This window comes from Bos javanicus, chromosome 22 (assembly GCF_032452875.1).
Source record: "Bos javanicus breed banteng chromosome 22, ARS-OSU_banteng_1.0, whole genome shotgun sequence".
Taxonomy (NCBI): Eukaryota; Metazoa; Chordata; class Mammalia; order Artiodactyla; family Bovidae; genus Bos; species Bos javanicus.
The window spans coordinates 59,607,139-59,633,434 of record NC_083889.1 but is presented as its reverse complement, the minus strand read 5'-3'; the positions used below and the strand labels follow the sequence as shown (position 1 = coordinate 59,633,434).

The following is a 26,296-nucleotide window of genomic DNA, read 5'->3' as shown; positions in this document are numbered from 1 at the left end:
CGGCCGGCTGCAGACTCGGGAAAGGGGTAGGAGGGCCTGGTGCGAGCCGGCTGCTGCTCGCCCCGTCACCTCCTCGCGGAAGCCGCCCTACCGCCGCCGCAGCACCGGCCCGTGCTCCTCCCGGGCCGTATGCCGTCGGCTGTCTGGAGCCTGTACGCCCTCGCGCATGGGGCCAGGGGAGAATGCGGGCGATCGGGCCAGACTCCAGGTTTTCAGACGCCGGGCCGTGGGGAGAGGCTGGTGGCCCGCGGGCGGAGGCCGAACGGTGGTCCCCGCGCCCAGCCCTCGCGCAGGGCGGCGCACGCGTGTCCTGGGACCGCCAGCCCCGTGCGCGCGCGTGCGTCCCCGCACCGCCGCGTCCCCATTAATCACACGGCGACGGCGATGTCGAACGGGCGGTCGGCGGGCGCCCATCGGCGCATCTTATCGCGCCGGCCCAGCCGCCGCGCGCGCCGCCCATTGATCGCGCCGGCCGGGCCGGGGTCAGCGCGGGCCGGCGCCTGACAGCGCATCCATCGCCGCAGACGCGCGCTGACGGCGGCCCGGGCGGCACAGCCTGGCCATTAATCACCGCGCCTGCCGCGAGTGACGGCCAGGGTGACGGGGCCAGCCGGCGACAGCCAGCCCGGCGGCCGCCCCGGCACCCCTTCCCCGGGGCCTGCTGTCCCCAGGAAACGGAGGCAGGACAAGGACGGGATGAGTGGGCCCCGGTCTACTCTCAGCGGGCCCGTTTCCAGACGCCAAAGGGCCGGACTAGGCTGGGACAGAGCGGGAAACCAGCGCCCCCATCCCCGTTGCCCAGCCCTGCCTGCACCTCATTGAAGAGGGGGCCAGGGGGCAGCGAGGGCCGGCATACCCTTCCTGGAAGTAGTGGACATTAGGGAAAAGGCCCAGACCCCTGCCGGCTCTCTCCCCTCTCCAGCCTGTGGGCCTGACGGGTCCAGCGGCAGGGGACCTCCAGCCTTCCCAGGACGAGCTGTCCGGACCAGGAGGGGCAGGGCCCAGCGCCCAGCCACTAGAATCTGGCTCCTGTTGGATGAAGTGTGGCCTCCTCCTCCTCCAAGAGGGACAGGGGTCGGGACTCTTGACTGAATCTCAGTAAATGGAGTGCCTGATGCAGCCACGGCAGACCCCCCAAGTCCGCACACCAACCCATCTTCACAGGAAGAAACCAAAGCTCAAGAACCAGAGGGATCAAGGGCAAGGGTCAAAGACAACCCAAGCTGCACCCCTGCCTGCTGGGCCCCCGGACCCCCGCTCCCGCCCACCTATCACCTCTGCCGGGACCCTCCAGAGCAGGCGCTGCTCGGCTGGCGCAGACGCTGTGGGGCACCTGTATCTGTTGCTCTCCTGGGCAACGCCTGCTGGGGTCTGAGGAGGGGGGGCGGGTGGCGTCCAACAGGGAACGCACCCCCACCACTCAGGCGCTCCATTTTATTAGAAAGAGGGTTGAGAAAGGTCTGCTAGCCAAGAAGTCATCATCATCTGTTTAGTTCTAAAAACCAATATTCTCTAAGAACCAATCTTGGGGGTGTAACCTAAGAGGTGTGGTGGTGAAAAGACGTGGGCGGAGAAAATGGAAGCAGGGCCCTCCCTTTAGGAGCCCTTAGGCCCCGGGCCCTCACATGCATTCCTGGCCATTAGCACAGGAGCAGGGAGCTGGGATACAGGCAGCTCACCCATCGGGCTTGCTGGGAGGCACCCAGGACAGCCTGGGACCAGAGCGTGGAAGATTAGCCACTTTCCTACCAACAGCCCCCTCCCTGCCTCACGCTAACATTACAACAGTTCTTCACGTCGGAGCTGAAATAGTGCAAAAAATGGGGCTGCTGTAATTGTTGGTAGATTATGTGTCAGCCAGATAAGATGTAACAAATATTTCCCTCCCCACCAGGGTCTGTTTCCCTCTTGGTAATGGATGGAGAAACTTCTCATAGTCGGCGAGGGATTGGTCGTAAAAACTTCGCCTGGAAGATTAATGTAATAATCACAAGCTTTGCTGGGAAAAATAGGAGGGAAATTAAACTAACCCAGCCTTCCTACCTGTCCAGACCTGTCTCCCTCACTGTGAGTGCCGACGGACGAGCAGACCATCTCTCTGGGCACCACCAAGGCCAGGAGACCTGGGGAGTGTGGACAGCGGGCAGTGAACACGCGCCCATCCTCCCCAGGGCTCGAGGGCCCACCCCCACAGCTCGGCACACTGAGGAGCACGGCCTCCAACCACCTGACGAATCGTCACTAGCTGGGCAGGGGACCCCCAGCCCACTCCCAGGGGGCTGCTGCGAGCATGCGGGAGGAGGCGCACGGCATCGCGGCCCAGCAGGGCGAGCTGTTGCTGCATCTTCATCTTCGGTTCACGCTTCTGTGGGTCCAGCACGCCTTAAGCTGGGAGACCAGACACATGGGCGCGGACTCGGGGGAGAGGGTAGCCAGGTAAGGCCAGCGCACATGGCCCTGGCCTCAGGAAGCACCCCACCACCCCTCCCTGTGCCCACTTCCCTCACACCCCCACCTCAGGACCCCCGTGCTGGGGAGCAGCAGGGCCCTCACAAGACCCATGCTGGCAGCGGGGCTTCGAGGACCCCGGCACTCCGCCCGCCCGCCTGGATTCCCGCTCAGCTCCGGTGACGGGGGTGCGTGCCTGACTTACAGTGGTGCTGAGGATCCCCATCTCGGCGGGTGCCCTCTGGTGCACACAGAAGCACCCGAGACCCTGCCCGTGAGGCGCTGCTCCTGCACCGAGCACTGCCCCCGGTGGGTGCAGGGACAAGGGCCGGCCCGGCAGAGCGCGCCGTGGTCCTCCTGCCCGGCAAGGGCACCCAGGCGGCATCTGCCCACGTGCCGCGGGCCCTCCCTCCCAGGGCCTGACGAAAGACGTCGTCCCCATGACGGGGGCATGGCTCAGGGACACAGGGTCCAACTGAAAGGGATCCCAGTGGTCAAAGCTGAGGAACTTGAGCAACAAAATAACGTCATACTGGGTTATGACCCCAAAACATATAGTAAAAATTCCCAGTGGCTACGTCTCGGTGCTCCCAACATGGGGCCATGTTCAAGCCCTGGCTGGGGAACTCCATGCCACAACCAAGACCCAGTGCAGCCAAAGAAATTAAATAATAAAAGAAAAGCTCCAGAAGTCCGTCTCGACACAGAAGAGAACAGATGATCTCCGGGGCAAAGACACTCAGCCTCCAGGAGGTGAAGTGAAGGTGCCGCCCCCTGGGAGGGCTGGGCTTAGAGACGCCTTCCAAGGAGGACGGTGAGGAAGGTGGGCAGAGCAACCCGACGGCACGCCCGGGCCAGGGGGCCCACGCCAGCACAGCAGCCAGGAGCCCCGCCAGCGGGCACGCCCGACGGCCTGATGGAAACGCCCAGTGCTCTTCTCCTAGTGACCCTTAATCCCAGTTTAATCACGAGAAAAGCACCAAACCTGCCCCACTAAGGGCGCTGTGACGGGGCGCCTGACCAGCACTCCTTAAAATTGTCCGGGTCATCGGAGACGAGGCAGCCCCAGGTGTGACATGGGCGCCGGGTGGCTCCTGGGGTGGACAGCAGAGAGCTGACCGCCGAGGACATGTGCAGAGCCCAGGGCGTGCGCCGCGGGCTGAGTGCACACGACGTGTGTGGCGGCGAGGGGCTGGCCGCCAGGGACCGCTGGGCCGTCTTCACAGCCCTCCACCTCTCCAGCTGTTCTAAAGCACAAAGGTTCCTTTTTAAAAATTAAGGGAGTCAGATGTCATCAAAATAACCTATCAGGATTTATTAGAAAACACACCAGCGGCAGGGTTCCTTCAAAGCAGCCACGGGAGGAGTTACAATAATTTAAAGGAAACGTTTCCATGCCGACTTCACAGTGCTGCTGGCCACCCGGGTGGGGACAGCACCCAGCGTGGCTGGAGCCTCCTGTCCCCGGCTGGGCCGGGGCCTGGCTGACCGCAGTCCCCGCGCAGAGGCCCTCGGTCGCCTCACTTCATGTACTTGTCCTGCTGGTCGGCCAGAATCTTGGCCGAGGACTTGGCGTCGTAGAAGAGCTCGCTGATCTCCTCCACGTGCTCCTTCTCGATGCCGTCCTTCCCGTTGATCTTGGCCAGCAGGTTGGCCGGGGTCAGCAGCTGCACAGCGTACCTAGGGCGGCCAGGGCGGGTGAGTCGGGGCCATGGGCAGGAGCCCTTGCCCATGCCAGCAGGAGTGCTCATGAGCCCCGGGAGCTTGTGCCAGCTGCTGCAGACGCAGCACACAGGGACAGTGGTCACTTCCCAGAGAGCTGGACCTACCACCCCACCAGAGGAGCCAGAAGTCACCAACACGCCGTAAGCCCCACCACCCGACTCTGTCACCGCCTGAAGTGCTCAGCAGGCGGCAGCCGCACTGTGGGGAAGGGCCCGCAACCTGGGGCGCACACAGTGGTGGGGAGCCAATGCCAGGGTCCAGACGGGACGGGGCACACGGCGGGGAGAGGAGCACGTGCCCGAAAGCACACGCGCCATCTGGAGGCGAGCACGTCCAGCGCTTCTGCACGTACCGTGCCACCCAGCCAGCGGCCAGCTCTGCATCCCCCTTAGAAGTGAGGAGCCGACGCCAAGGGAACCAGGCTGGGCTAAGCACTAAGAAGCTGTGACTCACAGGAAGGGATCAGGACACCGAGGGGCACCATCCACAGCAACCGGCTTCTGGCCGCTGGGAGTAGTCAGGACAGCCGCCTGTCGGGCTCCTCTCCGCCCACCAGGCAGAGGCACCGGGGCTGCAGGGGGCTGCCTGCCCCGCCCCCGTGTCCAGTCCTGCCCCCCTCCTGCACCCCAGGGGCCGCCGGGCAGGGGGCCCATCTTGGGACGGAGGACTTGCCGCCGCTCAGCTTTCCCAACACTGCCAGCGGGCCGTTCTGACCCTGGGCCAGGCCAGGCCCCCATCCAGACAGGGCCCGGGAGCCAGCTCACCTCAAGGTGGTCTTGGTTCCAATCTCCCCCAGGTGGTTCAGCGCTTCCTCACTGATGTTGATCCCCTCTGTCTGGGCTCGGATCTTAATGATCTTTGGGAGAAAAACTGTGATCAACAGTGGCCAACCTCAGCATTCTCGTGCCACCTCCTGAGACCATAGAGGCCCAACCCGGGTGGGCGGGGCAGAGCCTCCCGTGGGCACTGCAGGCCTCGCACCCCTGGGGGACGCAGCCACAGGACCACAGGAGGCAGCTGGTGCCTCCTCGCCTTGCCCCTCAGGGGCTCCCTCAGGGAAGCCAACCCCCCTCCCCAGGGCGGGCACCGCCACCTGTAAGGCAAGGAGAGGCGCCCTTCTCTGCCTGACGTGATGGTTAAAAACGTTTAAAAAGTTAAAGATTCAGCAGCCCTCGTAACATCACTGGGGGACATCACATCTGTCAAGAGGAGGCTGGCGCACGTGCGCTGATGACTCGGGGGCTGGCGGGAGGCAGGCTGGGCGGGGACGGCAGCGCGCGTGGCGCCAGGGCGCTGGCCGCGCGGCAGCACCGAGTGATAAGGGGCAGCGGGGTAATGATGCTGCGTGTTGTGTGCTGAGATAACTCGGGGACGTCGAGCCTCGTATAATACAGGAATTTTTCACTCTGGCAGCTTCGTAAACAAGATATCAAGAAGCCCTTGTTTAAATTAAAGCCATAAAGACGTACCCGGGACACAGCCATGGAGGCGGGAGAGACTGAGCCCAGGCTACAGCGTCACCGGGGCAGAGGGACCAGAGGGTCAGGAGCTGTCCGCAGGGAACGCCGAGCTCGGAAGCAGGCCCGCAGACGTGAGTGGCGAGCGGGCAGGGGCACGGTGGATGGGCAGGCAGCCCCTCTGCAGTGAGCGGTGCCGCCAGGGCCAAGGGCCAGGCGCTGGCAGGAAGGTCTCAACTCAGACTTCTGTACGAAATGTCCTGAGCGCTAGAGTGCTGTCCACTCAAATATCTCACAGACGCTGCACTGGCCACATCAAACGTCGGCTCAGCCGGGGGCTGCCAGGTGGGACCTCAGTCACAAGCATCTATGTGCAGCTGAGCAGAGACGTCACCAGACGGGCACGCGGACGGGGGAAAGCAGGGGCAGAAGGCTCCCGCCAAAGGACGCCCCTCTGGTCAACGCCCATCAGAGCAGGGCAGCTCTGCACTTTCGAGTAGAAAGAGCTGGTCACCAACAGCTGGGTCTGCCACAAGAAGTCCCCGGGGCCTCGGGAACTCTAGGGAGATGTGGACACGGGGTCCTGGAGCCTGGTGGGGAGAGCCCAGCCCGAGCGGCCGACACTGCAGGGTGTCAGAGATGCTGTGCTCTCGCTCTCTCTGGAGCAGGTCACAGCAATGCCAGGAGCTCCTGCTCCAGACCGCTCACCAGTGACAGTTCATAAATTAGATCTTTAATCATTTAATAACCTGCAAGGGATAGTTTATGAGGGTGTCGGCGCTGGTGGCAGAGTACACAAGTTACATCATTTTGTTTTTAAAAAACCCACCCAAGCTCCAGTAGAAATGTGAGACTGTCCCCTGCATGGCATGAGCAAAGTCAGGCTCGTCCTGGAGCTGGTCTGTCATCTCCTCGCCCAAGAGGAAGCCCAAGAAGAGGCCCCCCGCTGAGCCTGCGGACCCTGGGGCAGCACGCATATGCGGGGTGGTGGGGGGGGTGTGGGGGGGTAGGGCAGCATGCTCCGGGTGGAAAGGAAGCCACAGAGGTTGGCTGGCTGATCTTGCGATGCCAGCCTGGAGCCCTGCTCACTGAAAGCTGCTGAGGAGCCTGTGAGCAGCAGTCACTCCTCCCTGAGTTCCCGTGCTCTCCCTGGGGCCTCCCAGCGGCCCCGAGAGGAGGGAGCGCTTGTCCCGTGAGCAGAGGCGGAGGCCCACAGAGGACACCACGCAGCCACGGAGCGCCGTGGGGCACAGGGCACCGCCCCGGCCACAACGGTTGGGGTGAGGAAGGGGCCGGTGTCTCCTCTGCTTCTGCTTCTGCTCCTAGTCAGTGAAAGCCTTGGCTTCGACCCAGCATTCATCCAAGACCAAGAGACTCTCATGTGGGGACAAGGCCTCCAGCCGTGGACCCCATCTCCCACCCAGCTTGCTGCCGCCAACCACAACCACTGGGGTCCGATCCATGCTGTCACGCAGGGAGAGCTCTGGCTCTACACATCACGGGCCTCCTGGGCGCTAGTCAACAAGACACGCAGGGCCAGGCCAGACAGGCCACAGGCAGGTGGGGGGCTGCTACGCAGGGTCCAGGAGAGGCCCTCTGAGCTCCGAAAGGAGCGGCCTGCTGGCCAACTGCCACAGAGACTCCCTCCAGATGGGACATTTCTCACGGGGAGGAGGCTGGTGGCAGAGACTTCAGGTAAGGGGCTTCAGGATGAGACAGCCTGGGTCCCAGACCCAGTCCTGCCACAGATGGGCCATGCGAACCTGGACAAGCTAACCAGTCTACATCTCAGCACCCGCTCTTTAAGAACATCAGTAGTAACTGTCCGCCCTACCTCGAGTGACGGTATCGAATGACTCAGTGCCCCATCTGAGTGCTCTGGAGGAGAGGGTCTGGCAGAGTCCCCCGGATGTCAGTGTGGCCCTGGGCCACTCCAGGTCCCCAGCCGTGGCCATACGCTGACCCACAGTGAGAGACCAATGCCCCATTGAGACTGTCTGGGGTCAGGTGGGCACAGCAGATGGCTGGGCCCCGCAGTGCATGGCCGGCTTTGTGTCCTGGAATCGCCACGCAGGGCTCAGCCAGCACAGGGGGAGAGGATGGCTTGGAAGGCCAGAAGGGACGGGGCTGCCAAGGCTTCGGGCATGTGGCTGCGGCTCCGACTCTGCACGGAGAGCTGGGGCTGCGCCCTGGGGACGAGGCCAGTCCCGCAGCCGTCACCTCTCCCGATTCAGCACAGGCGGAGCTGCCATGCAGGCCCTGAGCTCAGCGCTCCCTGGGCACCTTTCCTGTGAGCCTCACTCCACGACCCCCACCCACACGCCCTCTGCTGGGACCTGGGCTCTGCCCGCAGGAGCCAGGCTGCTGTGGGCTCTGGTGGGCTGGCGCCTGGGCGGGCCCATCACTGAGTGGGCTCTGCCGCCTCTCTCAGAGCTGGGACCTCCTTACTGGCGGTCCTCCCGTTGTTTTTCCCACTGTCCCTGTCCGAAGGTTACCAGGCGGGATGGAGTAGAAGAGAGGACCGCCAGGACTCCCAGCAGCTGAGCCTCTGGGAACTAGAGGCAACGCCCCGTTGGCTCACGCGTCATTCAGGTGGGCCAAGGCTTGGGAGCACGGAGACACGCCCGCGGCCAGCAGCTCCGTGGGGGGCAGTGGGGGGCCAGGGCCACTCACGGGCACCGTCCTGCTCGGTGTCAGGGACCTGGAGGGCGAGCGAGGGCAGGGAGAAGGGGGTGGGGCTGCCCACCTGTTTCATCTCCTGCGGGGTGTACAGCATGGTCCGGATGATCATCACTCGGTCCAGAAGGTCGAGAGGGATGCCGTGAGGAGAGGTGACGTCCTCCGTGCCCCTGCAAGGCCGACAAGTTCCACGTCACTCAGGCCTCTCTGGACAGTGGAAACATGGCTGAGGCCCCGGTGATAACAGAGCAGCTAGTTCTCGTCCTGAGAGTCAGAAGCAGGACCGCAGAGGACACAGACTAACTCAGGTGCCATCAGAAACCGTGTCACTGTTTTTGCAAATATCAACACCACAGGAAACTGGGGGAGGAGGAGAAAAGCCAACTGGAATCACATAGAGACTGTTCGTACCGGCACCTGTCACGCCCTCTCGAGTTACCCGAAGTGTGTAGGTCCGTTTGGGTCGCTTCTGTCCCTGTTGTTTCAGTATTAACGGCCCAGGACGAGTCTCACTGGACCCACGCCGCTGGGCAGTCACACAGTGCTTCATAGCTGCTGTCATAACTAACAGTGTTTTAGGCACACTGCCGTGAACATTTCCTCAGCATCTCCCACAGAGCCAGACCCAGCCCTGAATATCTCCCTAAACATGAATGGGTGAACAGAGGACTGTGTTCATTTTTGCAGCCACAGGAGCGATCTGGCCCCGCTACCCTGCAGCCAGCACGGAGCAGCCGAACAGCACGCTGCTTAAAGGCCCGGGAAAAGGAAGGCCTAACCCTCATCTGAATTTGCCTTTCCTTGACTATTAACGAATCACGTGAATGCCTTCCCTTACGTTCCTTAGCTCTTTTATTTCTTTTGAGAACTGTCCAATCATATCCTTTGCCTGTCTCTCTCTCGAATCCTTAGCCAAACCAGTGAATGGCCACCCCACCGGGTTGAACAGCACCAGCTCCCAGTGGGCTGTGTGCCCGGCAGAAACGTGTAGCACACGTGCCAGGCTTCAGCCGTGTCTGGAAGCCCAGTGGGCTGAGCCGGGGGCTCCTGCCTCCACTTCTGGAAGCCACAGCAGCAGGCCCCCAATTCTGGCCTCCCCAACACTTAAAAATAACTAAAACGGCAAACTATGTTATGTGCATTTTACCACAATGAAAAAACTATTAAATCTAATACATAAAAATAATTAAGACCTTTTCAAACAAAAAAGGAAGCAGACTAGTAGCAAATACAAAACATTAAGACATCATTAGAAAAAAATAAATCTTTTTCACCAACAAATATTTCTAAAAATAATAATAAAGAATTATAAAGATAAAATTCTATCATGATTAAAATCTTAGTACTTGGTATACCTGTAATTGTCATATTAAACAAAATAACCTTTAAAAACTACATTTAATATTCAGTTATTTAATTCTGTTTAGGCTATATGTTTCTCTTTTTAAAACCTATTTAGATATTCTCCTGGGAAAAGTTTAAAAGATCTCAATTCGCCATCCTAAAACATCCCCAATTTTACAACACTCATGATAAATTATCTTCATTCCAGAGATAGTAAATATAAAAAGTCTAGAGAAAAAAAGATTAGGGAAAAAACCACAAAGAAATAGAATTTATCAATATGTGTTAAAATTTTTTCTTTTGGTTTTGAGTCCATAAAACTAAAAATTTAAACAGAAAAAAACCCCCAAAAACCCTCTGCTTAAAAAATACTAAGCATTTCTCAGGAATTAAAGACCAAAGACTGTGGAAATGTATTCAAGCTCTGACTCTTAGGTACAAAGTTTCTTTCAGACAACGTATTAGAGAAAATGGTTTCTGGAACACACATGCTTCTGGATGGGGCTGGGGCCAAGTTCCCCAGGCCCCACTGGGCGGGTTCTGAGGTCAGGGCCACCCTCCCGTGCCTCTTTTTCCCTAGACGGCATGAGACGAAGAGGACTCTGTCCTGAGCGCTCTCGGCCCAGCTCTCGGCCGGGTCGGCTCTGGCCGCGGGGCTCCCTCGGCAGGGGCGCCATCTGTCCAGGCTGGGCCCGTCTGCCCGCAGTCACACTGAAGCCAGGCCCCACCAGAGCCAAGTCCAGCAAACACACACAGGGTCTGCGAGGCCGACACCAGACTCACCAGGCCAGGCGTTTCCAGCTGCTGCCCAGGCGGCCAGGCCCTGGCTGGCCTGGACCTGGTCCAAGCTGCCTTCCCTTCAAGACCAGAAGACAGCTGTGACGGTGGCGAGCGGTGCTCTTAACAAGACAGCATTACAGGGATTCAAAGAGGGGCTGCACGATGCTGCCACCAGCATGGACAGCGTGCACACAGAGCCTCACCCTGGGCGAGAACGGCCACCTGAGTGGGGCTGCCCCAGAGCCCACGGCACGGCTGGCGTACGAGCTCAGCGGAGACAGAGCTCCTCTGCAGAGGCGGGGCTCGGGTGCAGGTTGGTCTAGGCTCCTCACTCGCTTTGGCTGCTGCTCTGTGCTGAGACATTCACGGTCTTGGGGTCTCTCTTCAGATTCCCGCTCCCCCTGGGCCAGGAGCATGCAGTCTCCGGGCCCTGCCGCCCTCACCACTGTGTGGCAGGCTTGCAGAGGCCCTGCACCACCGCGTCGTGCCCCAGCACTGCTGGGAGCAGGCCCAACACGCAGGGCGTGCAGAACACGGCAGCCAACGACTGGGCACACCGGTGCTCACTCGGGCGCTGGAGGGGCGAGGCCTCTGGGCGCCCTTCCTTTTCTAAAGCTCTTTCTTGTTTTTGGCTGAGCTGGGTTTTGTTGCTGCGTGTGGGCTTTCTCTAGTTGCGCTGAGTGGGGGCTGCTCTCCAGCTCTCACTGCGGTGGCTTCCCCTGTTGAAGAGCATGTGCCCTTGGGCACGTCAGTAGCCACGCTGCACAGGCTCTGCTGTCCTGCAGCACGTGGGATCTTGCTGGACCACGGAAAGAGCCCATGTCCTTTGCGCTGCAAGGCAGATTTTAACCACTGGACCACCAGGAACGCCCCTGGGCTCCCTTCTTGAAGGTGGGCCTTGGGGATTGGGAGGGAGGTACCAGTGTGGCCCCAAGAAAAGGTTTGGGCCAGAAAGAAAGGACAGGATTCACTGTCAGAGGCCAGGGTTTCTCGTCCTATCTGTGGCCAGGGGCACACCATGCTGTCATTCTGGTTCCTCATCTGAAAAGTGAAGTCACAACACACACACCTTGGGGAGCTCACATGGGACGGAAGTCAACACAGGCCGTGTGGCTGAGGGCTGGCCCACCCGACCTTTCCTTTGCCCACTGCAACCAGATGACCAAGTCACACCCATGGGAACCCCAGTTACCACGAGGAAGCCCTCACACGCAGAAACAGGGTGACTGCTCGAGTGAAATCAAGCCACTCCGAGCGTTTCCCTCAGGATGAACAGGGCGCCCTCCTCCCCAACTCGACGGGTGGCGCGACGGGGTGATGTGACCCTGGAGACCCTGAGGAGCCTGGGGGCAGGGGGCAGGTACCTGATGACGCAGTTGCCTCGGTTGGACGCGAAGATGACGATGGGCGCGATGGAGGACTCGAGCGCGCGGTGCAGGTAGGTGAAGCACTCGATGTCCAGCATGTGGACCTCGTCCACGAACAGCACGCCCGGGACCAGCTCAGCCACGCCCTGGTCGATGTACTTGTTCACCACCTTGTTGATCTCCCCCCGGAGTTTATCTAGGAGTGGACGAGGGTGGCGGGCAGGGTCAGTGCCGTGGGGCGGCGATCGCCTTTCTCTTCACTCCCTCTGAATCCCACCCAAGCCCAAGTTTAGAGCTGGGCTTGAGTGCGAGCTGTGTGACCCCAGCATCAGGCTACAACCCCACTCCAGGCTTCAGTTTCATCTGAAATTGCGCTACTGTTGCCTAAAAGCAGAACCCTGGCACGCTCCCCTGAAGGTGTGTTAAGTTTGTACACGCTTGTCTTCACCAGGACGCACACTCCTGGTGTGGTCTGTCACACTCCCCACCGGGCCTTATTATCTCAAACCCGCCTGGAAGATGGGCAGTTTTCATATGCAAATTCCCCCGTGCTACACTGAGTAAATGACCCTTTCTCGTGGCCTGTGTGACAAAGCTTCGGTTAATTAACTTTCAATCAAGCGCCTAGAAGGAATAGGGTGCGTTCAGAATCCTCTCTGGAGGAAAACCTGTGAAGAATGACAAGGTCTGAGGAGAGGTCCCATCTCAGAGCTCGAAGAGGGACGAGCATCTCAAAAGCTGAATAACTGTCCAAGGTCATGGTTTTCATTCTGCAAACCAGCACCTGTACCATCAGCAGCGGGGAGCAGCCCACACACCCAACACCTTCCACCGCAGCTAAGAGGCGGGGCTGGAGAGACCGTGCTACGATAAGGACACTGCTCTGGGGCTTCACATCGTGCCACTGGCTGAGATTTGCAAGAAAACAGCTTTAACGTTGACAGTTTTCAAGTAACAAAGCTACTGTGGTAATTCGGAAAAAGAGGAGCACACAGTTAGCAAGAGGAGCAAGTGCATCAGAGGCCCGCAAGGGCCAGGCAGCCTGCAGCCTCACCCGGGGAGGCGGGCAGGGGCCACCCAGGCGGCGGGCAGTGCGCTGCTGGCGGGACGCGCGCGCGACCGCCTGTCTCCCTCTCGGGATGCGCACGGGGATCCAGCGCAGCCCCCGCTGTCAGGAGGGGCAGGACCCCACGCACCGCCAGGCTCCAGCCTCCAGCACTGCGTCTCGTCTCACCTGTGATCTCCGTCTTCTTGGGCTTCATGAGCTGGCCCATCATAGACAGGATGTCTTGTCCCCCCTGCACAAGAGAAGGCTCAGGAGTCAGTCTCGCTTCCTAAGGCAGCTGCAAACACCTCATCACCACCTCCGCCCGGGGCCCTCATCAACTGATCAAGTCAACAGGGGTCCTGAGAAGCAGAGACCCCGGCACCTGCACTGGGAACTCGGGGAGCTTCTCAGGACAGGACCTTTCAGAGGCCCCCCACCCTGCCAGCGTCTAGCAAACCCATCCCAGCCACGTCTCTTCCTGGTCCCGACTGCCTGCCTGACTCCACAGGGCTGCCAACCCTTCCCTGGGCACCTGACTCTCCAGGACTCACTTCGAGCCCACCTGCCGGGAATCACATCCTGCTTCCCAGGAAGCTCCAAGCCCGTCCCGCTGCCCCAGCCCCGTGGGGTGGCACCGACTCTGGGCCTGCATCCTCTCACCAGGCCTAGCGACCAGAGCTGCTCAGGGCCTGGAGCCTGACGGTGCAGCAGGCCGCCCCCCAGCAGGCTCTCCAGCTGCCAGCGCCTCCATGCAGGCAGCCAGAAGACAGCTCTCCACGGTCACCTGGGGCTGCCAGGCCCTACCGGGCACACAGGTGGTCCCTGAACGCACAGCAGTGAAAGGTGGCAAAAGCCTCCTGACCACTGAGGACATCTGATCCCCAGAGCAGCCCCGCCAGGTAGGAAATAGTATGCCCTCTTCTCAGAGGAGCAGAGAGAAAATCAGAGAGCCCTAAATCATAGAAAACCCGAAGACTCAAAGTGACCATTAGCTGAGCCAATCGGTGTCGGAGCAACGCAGTCCCTGAGCTGACTCGGGCGAGTGGCTCTCACAGGCTGGTCTGGGACAGCTGCTGCACAGACTGAGCGGAGGTTCTTTAGCATTTTCTTGGCCAAGGCTCCAAGGGACAAAACACCCACAGATCAGATTTCAGGTTAGAAAGCCTGTTCCCTTGCTAGCGGGGATAGCCTCTTTTAGGACGAACAGGAAACCAGACCCAAAGACCACCAGCGGGGAAAGAGTCAGTCCTCTGAAGCGCACGTTCCCCAGAGACGGCAGAAAGTCATCCCGCGCTTCCCCACGTTTTATTAGTCAGGACACAAGCATCCATCTTCTACTCACATGAGGAGCAGGGGCAGCTCCAGCTCAAAGCTATAAAACTGGGGGTTCTGCTAGGCAGGGGGAAAACCGCTCTGTGAGGCTCTCTGACATCCTGCAAAGGGCTCAAAGAACACTCCTGCCCCCGCCACTCATACCCAGAGCATGCCAGGCCCGAGCCAGTGCTGGAGGGAAGCCAGGGAGGATCTGGCAGCTCAGGCCGGAGGCTGCGCTGGGAGAAGGAGCAGTGTGCAGGAAGCCATCTGTGACTAGAGCATCTGAATTGGAACAAAGGAGCCCCTCGTCGCTCTTGGCAATGTTAATTGCTGAACATTACAGACAGAAAAGGACTGTCTGCCCTCAGAAGCGGCAAGACTGACAGCTTATCCAGGAGCCCCCAGCGCACAAAAGGACCCGCGCTGGCAGGGCCAGCGGCCGGCGGCCCAGCAGGAGCGGGGGGCAGTACCTGGGGCCGTGCGTTGGCCACGTCCAAGTCGTGCAAGGTGACGTCCTGGATGATCTCCTTCTTCTTGTGCACGTCCCCCTTGGGCAGGGGGACGTACTCTTCGGCTTCAAGGTCAAATTCTGTGGCATAGGTGTCACACCTGCCCTGCCTCTACAGAGACAGAGAGAAGCCTGAGTGCCTGGTGAGGTCCACCGCCAAGTCCCCACGCCACTCAGCGAGATAAAAGTCTCCAGTCCCAACTGCGGCCAACAGCCGCCTTGACAAACTCCAAACGTGGCCTGGTCCCCTGCTGCCAAGAAGGCGCTATCTGCTCATCGCCGGGCTCCAAAAACCCAGCTGAGGACACCCGACACTTTCCCCCAGAATCTCCCCGTTGTTTTAACTGCATGCAATTCCCGATAAAGGGCAAATCCAGTAGATTAACTGGAGACGGAGGGGCTGCTCAGTCTCTTTTGTAGGTGGGTGATTTAGTGCACGATATGAAGTATTATGCTCATCCATTAAACAGTGAGGAACTCTGTACAGGACCCTGGAAATCAGATACTAATGCAGCATTCCTTTCCACATGCATTTATCTTGGGAAGAAAATACCAAAGAGATAAAAGGAAGATTAAATACCCTGCACATTTCAATTTGGAAATGACTACCGCTATTTCACCTCCTCACTGTTCTCCCCTTCCAAACAGGTTTTAGTATTTTTCTAACAGACTGTCTGTTTTCATCACGAGGTTACAGAATGCAGATACAGGGAAGGCAAACTTGACTAAACATAAGGGGCAGCAGGCCCAGGGCCCCTCCCCACGCACCCCAGACCCCATGAAGAGAGAAGGCCCCACCCCGCCCCCGGGTCTCCTTGCGGTGTTACCTTCACGGCCCCACTGTTGGCTTCTATGTAAATCACATCTCCAGCTTCTACTCGCTCTTTTTGCAAACTTTCAAAAATGCTGGGGTCCAGCTTAAAAAAAGAAAACAAGTGAACCAGGGACCTATAATAGACATTACATTCTGACACACTGCCAGGCGCTTCCCGTGTGAGAGCTGAGGTAGTCAGTGACCACACGGAGAGGGGACGTGCGTGTGAGGACGTGTGAGGCGGGCTCTAGAGCCTGCGCGCCCCAGAGAGCAGGCAGGAGGGGGGCACCGAGGGAGACCCAAGCTCCTCCTTCCTTTTACTCCAGAGGCTGCAAACTGGCAAACGCAGCTCTAACCACTTACAGGTGGGGCCCACGGCCCTAACACCCCCTTTTGAGACTGCTCTCCCTGCGGCAATCCCTGGCCTCCCCACCTCGGGCAGGGGCAGCAGTTTCTGCACCAGAAGCAGGGACAGAACCTGCGCGCTCTCCACAACTGCCCTTCAGCGGGCCTGTGGTTTAGACGGGGCTCTCTGAGCTTCACTTTCTTCACCCACATGACAGCACCCAGGCTAATCACGTCACAGATGCGATTCATTCAAAGGAAACATAAAACCAGGATCTCTCTGAAGCCAGTGGACTCAAATCCCAGTGTCTGCTCCTTGGGCCCAACTGCTTCTATCTCCAGAAGGAAAAGCAGCACATCTGGGAAAAGCTGCCTTCTCCAGATCGTCCAGACTCGGGCCACCTGGGCGATCGATATTCTGGGAGAGCATCTTTTATAAGGAGTCTTTATTTAGAAACGTTTCTCTCTGTTGAACTCCAAGGGGAGCTGTTACTCTCTCAACTCTAAAACAAAACTAGAATAAAAACTTACCAGGACTCAGTAGGAAAAGCCACACATAAAAGCACACATGTTGTGTGATCCTATTTTTATGAAGTGTTCAGAAAAGGCAAAGATACAGAGACAAAGTGGACTAGAGGCTGCCAGGGCCTGGGGGTGGGATGGGAAGTTACTGCAGATAGGCACGAGGTTTCTTTCTGGAGTAACGAAAATGTCCTAAAATTGGACTGTGATGATAGCTACGCCACTCTGTAAACCGATTAAAAGTCCTTGAGTCGCGCACTTGAAATGGGTGAGTTTTACTTACAGTGAGACCGCAATAAAGTTGTTACAAACAGCACCACAGGAGCCCAGGCCCACCCTCCTGGACCACCGCCCGACTGAGGCTGCTGCGTGGCGGGCCCGAACGGGGCTGGGACAAGGGCGGCACTCCACAAAGGCAGAGGCCTGGCCTTCGCCCTGAAACATCATCTCCCCAAACAGCCTGCGCAGATGCTCAATGTGGCAGGAAGTTCTCGTTTTGAAAGCAAAACATTCATCCTCTTGTTATTTTCTTACAGAAATTGTGCCAAACAGCTTTATGGATAACTGAAATTTAAACTGTATACCTTATGTTATCTATCCTACATTCGATAGTACACGTTCTGTTTTTCTTTTTTTGGCATCACGCATTTTTGTATCAGTTAATTTCCCAAATGAATTGACTAAAGATGTAATTACTGGAAAGGTGGCAGATCCTGCTAAGAAATGTAATTAATACAGAATGGGAGAGATGAGGGGGAGGTTTAAGAGATACTTGCAGAGGCAAGCTCCTGAGATGGAAACCCTGTTAGGACAAAGAAGAATGGTCCTTTGGAGAGGCGACGTTTTTATGATCTCCATAAAGCAGTGACCAAGACACCACCTTACAAAGTCAAAGAAAGATAAAATCACAGAGGAAGGCAAAGATGGAGACGTTATATGGTCAACCTGCTGCAGTCTACAGATAGGGAGATGGAGCCCCAGAGAGCTCAACTGACGCCTAAAGGCCCCACAGCGAGTTACAGTGCAGACAGCAGTCAGTAGGACTCGGAGAATCCGCCCCGCCACTGACTAGCTGTGCGATCCGAGGGTAAACGCTTAGCCTCCTCATGTGCCTCAGAGCTCTTTATCTATAAAATAAGGGAAATCACACACACACAGATTTGTTGATGCACTCAGCCCAGGGCTTGACACATACAGTGAATAAGTGCCATGAAGAAGAGGCTATTCCTTATTTTAATAAGGCAAAGCCACAATCAGATTGTTCCATTTCACAACATCAGCAGCTGCCACTTCCCACTGGCCTGTGGTGTCACACACTCTCAGTCACTTCCCACTTTCAAACCCAGTCATTATCTTATACTACAGTCTCCTCAAGGCTTACGGGACAGGGCTGGGAGGTTCACCCAGGACCTTCACCACTGCCACCACCACACTTTCCACAGAGCCCTGGGCCTAAGCAGAACTGACCAGTGAAGCCATCACGGTTTCAAGGTCCCAACACACAAAAGGGCCTGCAGCCGGGACTCCGCACCAGGCCCCTCAAGATGGCTCCGTCACGGCTCTTCAGCCCTCACCAGATCGCTCAGTGCTGCTTCTCCTGTGAGCGCCAGTCAGCGGCCAGGCCCGAGACACGCGGTCCCCTGGCGGGACGCAGGGTGGCACCACGCAGCTCAGTCCTGACACACACGATTTCCTCGGCGCCAACGAGCCGGAGCCGTCCTCACTGAGTCGTCTGCGTGCCAGCCCTGCCCACAGGTGCTGTCTGCGGCCCTGCACAGACGCGCTCACACAGGGAGGCGCCTCAGCAGGGCAGTGCCCACAGGCACGTGCTCACCTTCAGCTGCTTGGTCCCCTTGGCCGTCTTGAGCCCAATGATCACGTGGCTGATGGTCTTGCCGTAACCCCCCATGGGATTCTCCGTCTCACACGGGGTGAGCTCCGTGACCTCTCCTTCGTACACCTCCTTGGTCTCCTTTATCCGAAGCCCTGAAGAGAGATGACAGAAGAAACCCTGGTGAGAGACTCGACGCCCTCCCACTTTTCCAACAGTCTTTTTAGCCATAAAACCTCCACGTTATAAGAACCAACGAGTCAGCCTCGCTCGCACACAGTCCTGGGGAGGGAAGCACTGCACAGACGCAGCCCCAGGGGTGAGGTGAAGGGCCCGTCCCTCTCCAGGGAACCGAGGACTAGATCCGAGTCTCCGGGACCCCTCTCCTCCGACCGCGCTACAGGGCCGACTCGCTGACAGCGTTTCCCATGGAACCTGCCCCGTCCTTCCCCTCCAGTCAACGTGTGCCTCCAGAACCCCTCACTCCGTTCTGCCAGCCCTTGAGTATGGCCTCCCCGTCTCTATCCAGCTTATACTCTGCCCAAAGGTAAAAACAGAAACATAAGGGAAACACAGACTCAAACGAAGATATGTGCCAACGAGTCTACCATACAGACCTTTACCTGTATCCTGATCCCACAACAACACTATGAAAGAAAACACCATGACACGTATGGGACAACGTGAGATTTAAACAGGAACTACATACGTGCTGATATTTAAGAATGTACCGTTAATTTCCTCTAGGGTGAAAATGGCATTTTTAAGTCCTTATTTTCCAGAGATTCACACAAATATTATAGGTCAGAAAGCAGGTCTGCAATCAAATGGGGCTACCGGGAGCCTTCCTATCACTTGACAACTTTTCTTGGCTACTTGATACATTCCAAAATAAAAATTTTAATAAAAGAAACAACAATGAAATACTACTTTACAACCTCCAGAATCACTAAAATTAGAAAGACGGGCAACACCAAGAGTTGGTAAGGATGCAGGACACTGCTGGTGGGAGTGTGAGCTGGTTTAGAAGTAATGTACTGTTTATTACCTCCTCAAGTTGAACACATGAATATCTGTGACCCTCCAATTCAACTCCAAGGTTATACTCTCAAGGCTGCGGTGCACATGTGCATGCAAGGACACAGCCAGCAATGGTCACCCAATGTCATTCTTACTCACCAAACACTGGCAATGTTTCCCCACGTCTGCCCCCTGCACTGTGATGTATCCATACAAACAAATATCACGGAGCAATGAAAAATGATCGTGGCTACTCGCAGCAATAGGAATGAATCTCAGAAGCGGAAGGAGAGCTGCCCCTATGTGGATGCTCTGGGGCACTGGCGATCATCTCTCTCTTGACTGGGAGCTAGTTTCATGGTTTTTCAACTTAAAACGACCCACCGAGACACAGAGCGATGTTCCGTGCACTCTTCTGTATGTATGCACCAGACTACCAAGTCACTTAAAAAAAAAGCCCAAGTAAGCACTGGGGCTTCCCTTGTGCCTCAGTTGGTAAAGAACCTCCCGCAATTCGGGAAACCCGGGTTGGATCCCTGGGTCGGGAAGACCCCCTGGAGAAGGGAGAGGCTCCTCACTCCAGTATTCTGACCTGGAGAATTCCATGGACTATACGGTCCATGGAGTCAAGAAGAGTTGTACACGACTGAGCGACTTTGACTTCACTTCAAGTAAATAACAGCAGCAGGACCAGGCGCAGGAAGAACACTGCCAGCTGAAGCTGAGAGGAGGCAGCTCCAGATCTCTGCTGTGTCCAGTCACGTGCTCAGCCTGCAGACTCACTGATCCCCCCTGATTGCATTCCGGATTTCGGGGGGCGGGCCCTGTCATCACTATGAGGTTAAAGCTCCCCAGATGATCACAACATACAAGCCCAGCTGAGACACTCATCTACAGAATGAACCAAGGACTATGCTCTGCTCATGGCATGGAGACATCAGCTGGTGAGGCGGGAAGCCCTGTGGTGGCTGGGTGCCTCACCATCAGCTTCTCTGTCCTGACCTCCTCTGTCCGCACTGCGGGCCTGTGGTGTCGCGGACTCTCGGTCACTGCCCACTCTCAATCCCAGCCATTATCACTGGCTTGGTTTCCTTCTTTGCCCAGAAATCCAATCAGGACAAAGACTCAAATATTAGGGTTAAGGAACAGTTTTACTCTCCTTCACTCCACCTGACCAACTACAAACGGAAGTCTTAGGGTAGCCCCAAAGGAGAGGCTGCACTTCCTTTCTACCGCACCCAATGCCTAGTTCCTAAGAATGAAGACAAAAGTTTTCCAAACGACATGAATGCACCAGAAGATTGTGACAAGATGGAAATTTCTATACTTTAAAAATGAACTTTGATATATTTTTTTTTAAATCAAACCTTATAGCCCACAGAGACAAGCTCCTTCAAATGGAAGGCTTCCTTCTATTTCCTGGCAGACAGCGGTGACACGAGATTCCTGAGTGGGGAAGAAAGGCATTCCCGTCTCTCACTAGCCCTGCATTTGTTTAGAAGTTGCTCTGTGCTGACAAGCAGGCAGGGGACGTGTGGACGGACAATGAGACCGGCTGTTAGCCAGGAAAGGGGCCGGGCTGGCGCACTCTCTGGCAACGACGTCGGGAACGACACAGGTTTCATCTGCTGGCTCAGGTTTCTGAATCCCTGACAGGGATCTTCATCACGTAGAGGAAGCAGCACAGACTCCTTGCTTTTTATTTCTGGTCGGCTTACTGCTTCCTCCCCACCCGCTCTGCCACTTCACAGGAACTCAAAGGCAGAGGAAGACACACAGGGCTCCCTTTTGAAGGCAGTCAATGGCCTGCCTTTCTATTCTGGGGCAGGGTCAAGAAATTCCTCTTCACCTTGCTGCCATCAAAAGAATCACATTGTCCCCTCACCTCAAAAATGACAGATGCTCAGGAAATTTATCTTCAGTTTTCTCAAATTTTAAGGCATTTAAATTAACTTAAAGCAATTCAGACATACGCATTCGTGTAAAGGTGAGCTTTGTCATCTTTTACCAATTTCAGAAAATCATTTTCTAAATAAATAAAAATATATTTTAAAAGTACTCAGATAACTGGAACTGATTGTAACATCTTACTTTTTATCTCATCAGCTACTGAGTTAAATAAAATCTCTGGCACATGTTCCTCAAATTCCTGAAAAGTACTCAGGAAGAAGTTAAACCAGAAAGAGGGTCTTGTGAGCCATTTCCACTGTTATTCCAGAGAGAGCACAACATGTAATAACAGGAACTGGACCTTACAAAGATAAAAGCTGTCAGGAAGCAAGACACAGCACCTAAAGTGAATTCTGTCCAGAGAAAGTTTATAAATGGGGCAAAACTAAGCCGCACTGCCCGCGACACACAGGGGTGTACAGGGCTGCGACGCTCAGAGGCCACTGCCACGGCTCTCACGCCCTATGGGGACGTGTGGGAGGCGAGGGGCTGTGCCTGGGAGAGCATGAGCCATGTCTGATGCTCCATACCCTGAGTGAACGGTGGCTGTGTGAGCATCTACTTCATTACTGTTAAAAATAGGTGTTTTTACACTTTCCTATGTGTATGTTATCTTGGTCATGAAGATCTTTTTTGTACAGTTCTTCTGTGTATTCTTGCCACCTCTTCTTAATATCTTCTGCTTCTGTTAGGTCCATACCATTTCTGTCCTTGATCGAGCCCATCTTTACATGAAATGTTCCCTTGGTATCTCTAATTTTCTTGAAGAGATCTCTAGTCTTTCCCATTCTGTTGTTTTCCTCTATTTCTTTGCAATGATCGCCGAGGAAGGCTTTCTTATCTCTCCTTGCTATTCTTTGGAACTCTGCATTCAGATGTTTATATCTTTCCTTTTCTCCTTTGCTTTTTGCTTCTCTTCTTTTCACAGCTATTTGTAAGGCCTCCCCAGACAGCCATTTTGCTTTTTTGTATTTCTTTTCCATGGGGAAACTCCAGTACTTTGGCCACCTCATGCGAAGAGCTGACTCACTGGAAAAGACTCTGATGCTGGGAGGGATTGGGGGCAGGAGGAGAAGGGGACGACAGAGGATGAGATGGCTGGATGGCATCACTGACTCGAGGGACGTGAGTCTGAGTGAACTCCGGGAGATGGTGATGGACAGGGAGGCCTGGCGTGCTGCGATTCACGGGGTCATGAAGAGTCGGACACGACTGAGCGACTGACCTGAACTGATGTGTATATTTCCATTTAAAATAGGTACATAAAAAATCCAGTGTTTCAGGGTAAAAAAATATTTTCAGTCAGAATATTTTGCAGTTTGACAAAATCTAGAACTTAGCCTGCTTTGCTGGGACCCCCATGGCTGTGCAGGAATGAAAGCTTTTCTCATTTTACAGGACATATCCCAATTTCCAAACACTGGAAATTCATTCGAGAGTTATTAAAACACTGTGTAAACCAAACGACATCTATCAATCAGACACGGCACTGAGATGCAGAAGCCTCTGCTTCCTTCTACCCGCTTCCAAGAGCACCCCTCCTCCCATTCGGAGAAACAGCACCGAGCGCCCCTGCCACGGGCCGGGAACCAGGGCGCGCTGGGGGACGGGGTCCGTGCGCCCGCAGCGACACTCAAGGCCCTCCTTCCCACACTTCCCCTCCACCGCAAACGGCGGCACCCGGCGAGCACCCCACTTCCCCTCTCTTCCAGCCCCACGTCTAATCGTTCAGGAAATTTCATCACTCCACCATCCAGCTGGACCCAAGAGCCAGCCCTTTCTTTCTACCTCCACCGGGCTGGTCCACAGCCCACCACCTCTCGCTTAGGCCCCTCACCAGCTCCTTGCTTCGGCTCTCACTCTCCATCCCAGCCAGAGGGACTCCCGTGAACCCCAAACCACTCTTCAGCTGCTTCTCTTTTCACTCAGCATGATTTGCAAAAGCCCTATTCAACATACCCTTAAACTAGACGCTAGATTCTTGAGGAAAGAATTCTGGGCTTAGACAAGCCCATTCTTTCTTAAACTCTGAAGAAAACTTCTTGACGTTTTCTAGTAAGTGTCCCTCTTGAGAACACTTACCTTGCTTTGACAACCACAGGGACTACACAAGGACACAGGTGCTCTGACAAGTGCTCATCACCCGTTACCCAACAAGTGCACCCTAGAGAGAGACGCAGGTCTGAGGGGGACTAAGATTTCCCCAGACCCAGACCTGCAGGCATGGGGCCAGGACAATGCCCCCGAAGTCCTGGCTGGAATGAGGGACATTTCGGAAGAGCAGTCACCTTCTGCTCGCTGTATGGAGTCAGAGCACGGGCCCCAGGGTCAGACAGGTGTAGGCTCAGACTATGGTTCTGCGCTACTTGCTAGGTAGATCACCAAAGGCAAGTTATCTAACTTCACGAGACTCTGCTTTGTCAGATGCAAAATGCAGAGCACGTCCTCCTGGGCAGGAAAAGGCCACGGTCAGTAGAGGGCCTGACACGCTACGAGCCTTCAGCACGGGAGCCAGGCCCCGCGAGGTCGGCAGCACTGCCTCGAGGCTCCGCAGCCCCACAGCCCCTGGCTCGCTGACTGGCTGGGCACGCAGGCCCGGCGCTCCCACGGCCCGGCGCTCCCACGGCCCGGCGCACAGAGCTGCTGGCTCAGGGCCAAAGCCTTCGCCGCGGCTGTCACCTCCGAAAGCACAGGAAGGCTGCCAAGAGAGTCCACTGCCAGTGAAACCCCAAACCAGGGCTGGGGCCCGCGTCTGCTGGTTGCTAAAGCACTTTCTAGAACAACTGGGGTTGTGTTTCATTGCAAAGATAACGCTAACGGCGCCAAAAGAAAAAGAGCAGCGCCACCGGCACACGTCCCAGAGGCGTTTTCGCAGGAGGAGGCCGGTGAGGACAAGCCTCGGCGGGCGCGGGCGGGTACTCACCAATGGCCCTGCGGAAGTTCTCCATCAGCACTTCCGTCTTCTTGATCTCCGTGGAGTATACTTCACTCCCCACCATCGGGCAGAAGGGGACCTTACTCCCCAGCTCCTGAGCAATAGCCAGAGCTAGAGCCGTCTACACAGAAAGCAAAGAAATGCGCTTGTTTCACATTCTTGAAATACAGTGATTCGGGAACATATGCTACAAACAGAAATTATTAACTAGGAACTGAAATTCTAGTCCCTTTAGTTTTAATACCGTTTGCACGTTTCACAATAAACATTTGATGACTCTTGTGGACAATTTCTAATGTGAGCGGCATCTCCAACGGTCCCTGTCATCACAATGGCTGTCACGACTGAGACTCGGCCAGAACAGGTCTAGCTCCTGATGCTGCACACGCTCCTCCCGCTAGCCCTGTGAGCTGAACACCACTGCTCTCCTCATTTCACAAATGAGGAAGCTGAGACACAGATTAAATAACTCGTCCTTGGTACCGTAATCTAGAAAATGGCAGAGTGAGGCCTCAAACTCTGGCAGCAGGGTTCCAGAGATCATGTTCCCATCAGAATCAGCAGAGGCTTCCCAAACTGTTCCCTCAATGTTGAAACACAGTGCTGACCACGTCGCAGTAGAACAGCTCTGCTGGGTCTCTGAGATACTGGTTTCTATCTTTACAGACTCAGGAAACCATCAACTACAGCCCATCAAAAATCAGTAATCAAGGAACAAATGACTGGAGGCCCACTTTATGCGGAGTGGCCCCACAAATCGGGAAGAGTGACACCCAGGCTGGGATCCTGAGGCTACGAGTTGGTGCAGTCACACTTGAACACGCCCATAGGAACTACAAAGTGACTTTCGCTAAAATAACTACAGCTGCCGAACAGACGAGGACTTAACAGATGCATGACCAAACGTCCCGTACGGAGAGCCGGAACCACTTTCAGCTGGCCTTAACTCCGACACAAAAGCCCAGTAAGGTCAGCTCCAAGGTGCACAGGCTAAGACAAGAAGCTTGCTGCCACAGAATGACGTGGATCTCTGAGACAGTTGTAATTCCTCTTCTGTTCACTGCTGATGGTTTAATCTTCAGTGTGACCCCAAGCACATGGGCCAGCCACGTGCCTGACTTTCTCATCAGTCAAATCAAATTCCTGGGTTAGTCACTGGCAGCAAGCTGATTGCCCACAGACTGCTCCTATTTTGGCCTGCAGAGTCTCAGGTGTATTTTTCAACTTAGTTGTTGCGCATGCTTGGACGTAGGGAAATTTCACAGAAGAATACAGTCATTTAGTTTCTTCTGAGAAGCAAGAAGCTCTGGCCACAACGGGCCCCAGTGGCCACACGGCTGTGCTGAGAGTGGACACCCAGGCAGCTGCCCCCAGCGAGGCTCGCACTAGCTCCTGGGCGCTTCCTCAGCCCACTGCCCACGTGAGCAGGCATCCGAGTTTGTGCCCCCGAGGCTGATATCTCTAGAGCTGTGCTCTCCTGTATTCTGAGAATGAAGGGACCATCTCTAGAGCATGACAGCAAGGCAGCAGCACGCTCGACCAGGACGCCGTGGGGAGAGCCGCAGGCCGGCCAGGCCCACCTCTGTCCAAACTGCTCACCTGCCCAGTCACTCTTCTTTCTCTTCCCCCAGCGCTACAGGCCCCAACGCCCCTCCCTCAGCTGTGAACTCAGACAGTGCCACACCTGATGCAGTGCAGACCCCACAGCAGCCCAATACGGAAGAAATGACCTATGTGTCCCTGTACCAAATGAGAACTGCGTGGCTAAGAAATGCCGCGGGGTGTCCAGCTGCTTCCGTTTAAAGGCTCTCAGAAGGATGGCGTGAGATGCGGCTACTGTAGGGACTACCCTGCACCTACCATGTAGGACAGAGGGACCTGCACGAAGACTGCGTGACGTGAGCCGAGAACGTCCAGATGATTAAGCTGGATTCAGAAAAAGCAGAGGAACCAGAGGTCAGACTGCCAACATCCGCTGGATCGCAGAAAAGCACGAGAGTTCCAGGAAAACATCTACTTCTGCTTCATTGATTACGCTAAAGCCTTTGACTGTGTATCACAACAAACTGGAGAATTCTCAAAGAGATGGGAATACCAGACCACCTTACCTGCTTCCTGAGAAATCTGTGTGCAGGTCAAGAAGCAACAGTTAGAACCAAACATGGAACAGCGGACTGGTTCCAAATCGGGAAAGGAGTACGTCAAGGCT

At 56.1% G+C, this 26,296-nt stretch overlaps 1 protein-coding gene across 1 annotated transcript in view; it reads right to left on the bottom strand.

The window, feature by feature from the left end:
* Positions 1 to 3,748: 3,748 nt before the first annotated feature.
* RUVBL1 (RuvB like AAA ATPase 1) overlaps positions 3,749 to 26,296 on the bottom strand; it is a 31,353-nt gene continuing 8,805 nt past the window's right edge. Inside the window, exons 3-11 of the mRNA XM_061397296.1 lie at positions 24,076 to 24,208; positions 18,186 to 18,337; positions 15,498 to 15,587; positions 14,633 to 14,782; positions 13,035 to 13,098; positions 11,798 to 11,996; positions 8,377 to 8,479; positions 4,938 to 5,029; positions 3,749 to 4,128 (exon numbers count right to left, since the gene is read on the bottom strand). Coding sequence (XP_061253280.1) covers positions 3,969 to 4,128; positions 4,938 to 5,029; positions 8,377 to 8,479; positions 11,798 to 11,996; positions 13,035 to 13,098; positions 14,633 to 14,782; positions 15,498 to 15,587; positions 18,186 to 18,337; positions 24,076 to 24,208 — 1,143 coding nt within the window. The 3' untranslated portion in view covers positions 3,749 to 3,968. The remainder of the gene's footprint in view (positions 4,129 to 4,937; positions 5,030 to 8,376; positions 8,480 to 11,797; positions 11,997 to 13,034; positions 13,099 to 14,632; positions 14,783 to 15,497; positions 15,588 to 18,185; positions 18,338 to 24,075; positions 24,209 to 26,296) is intronic.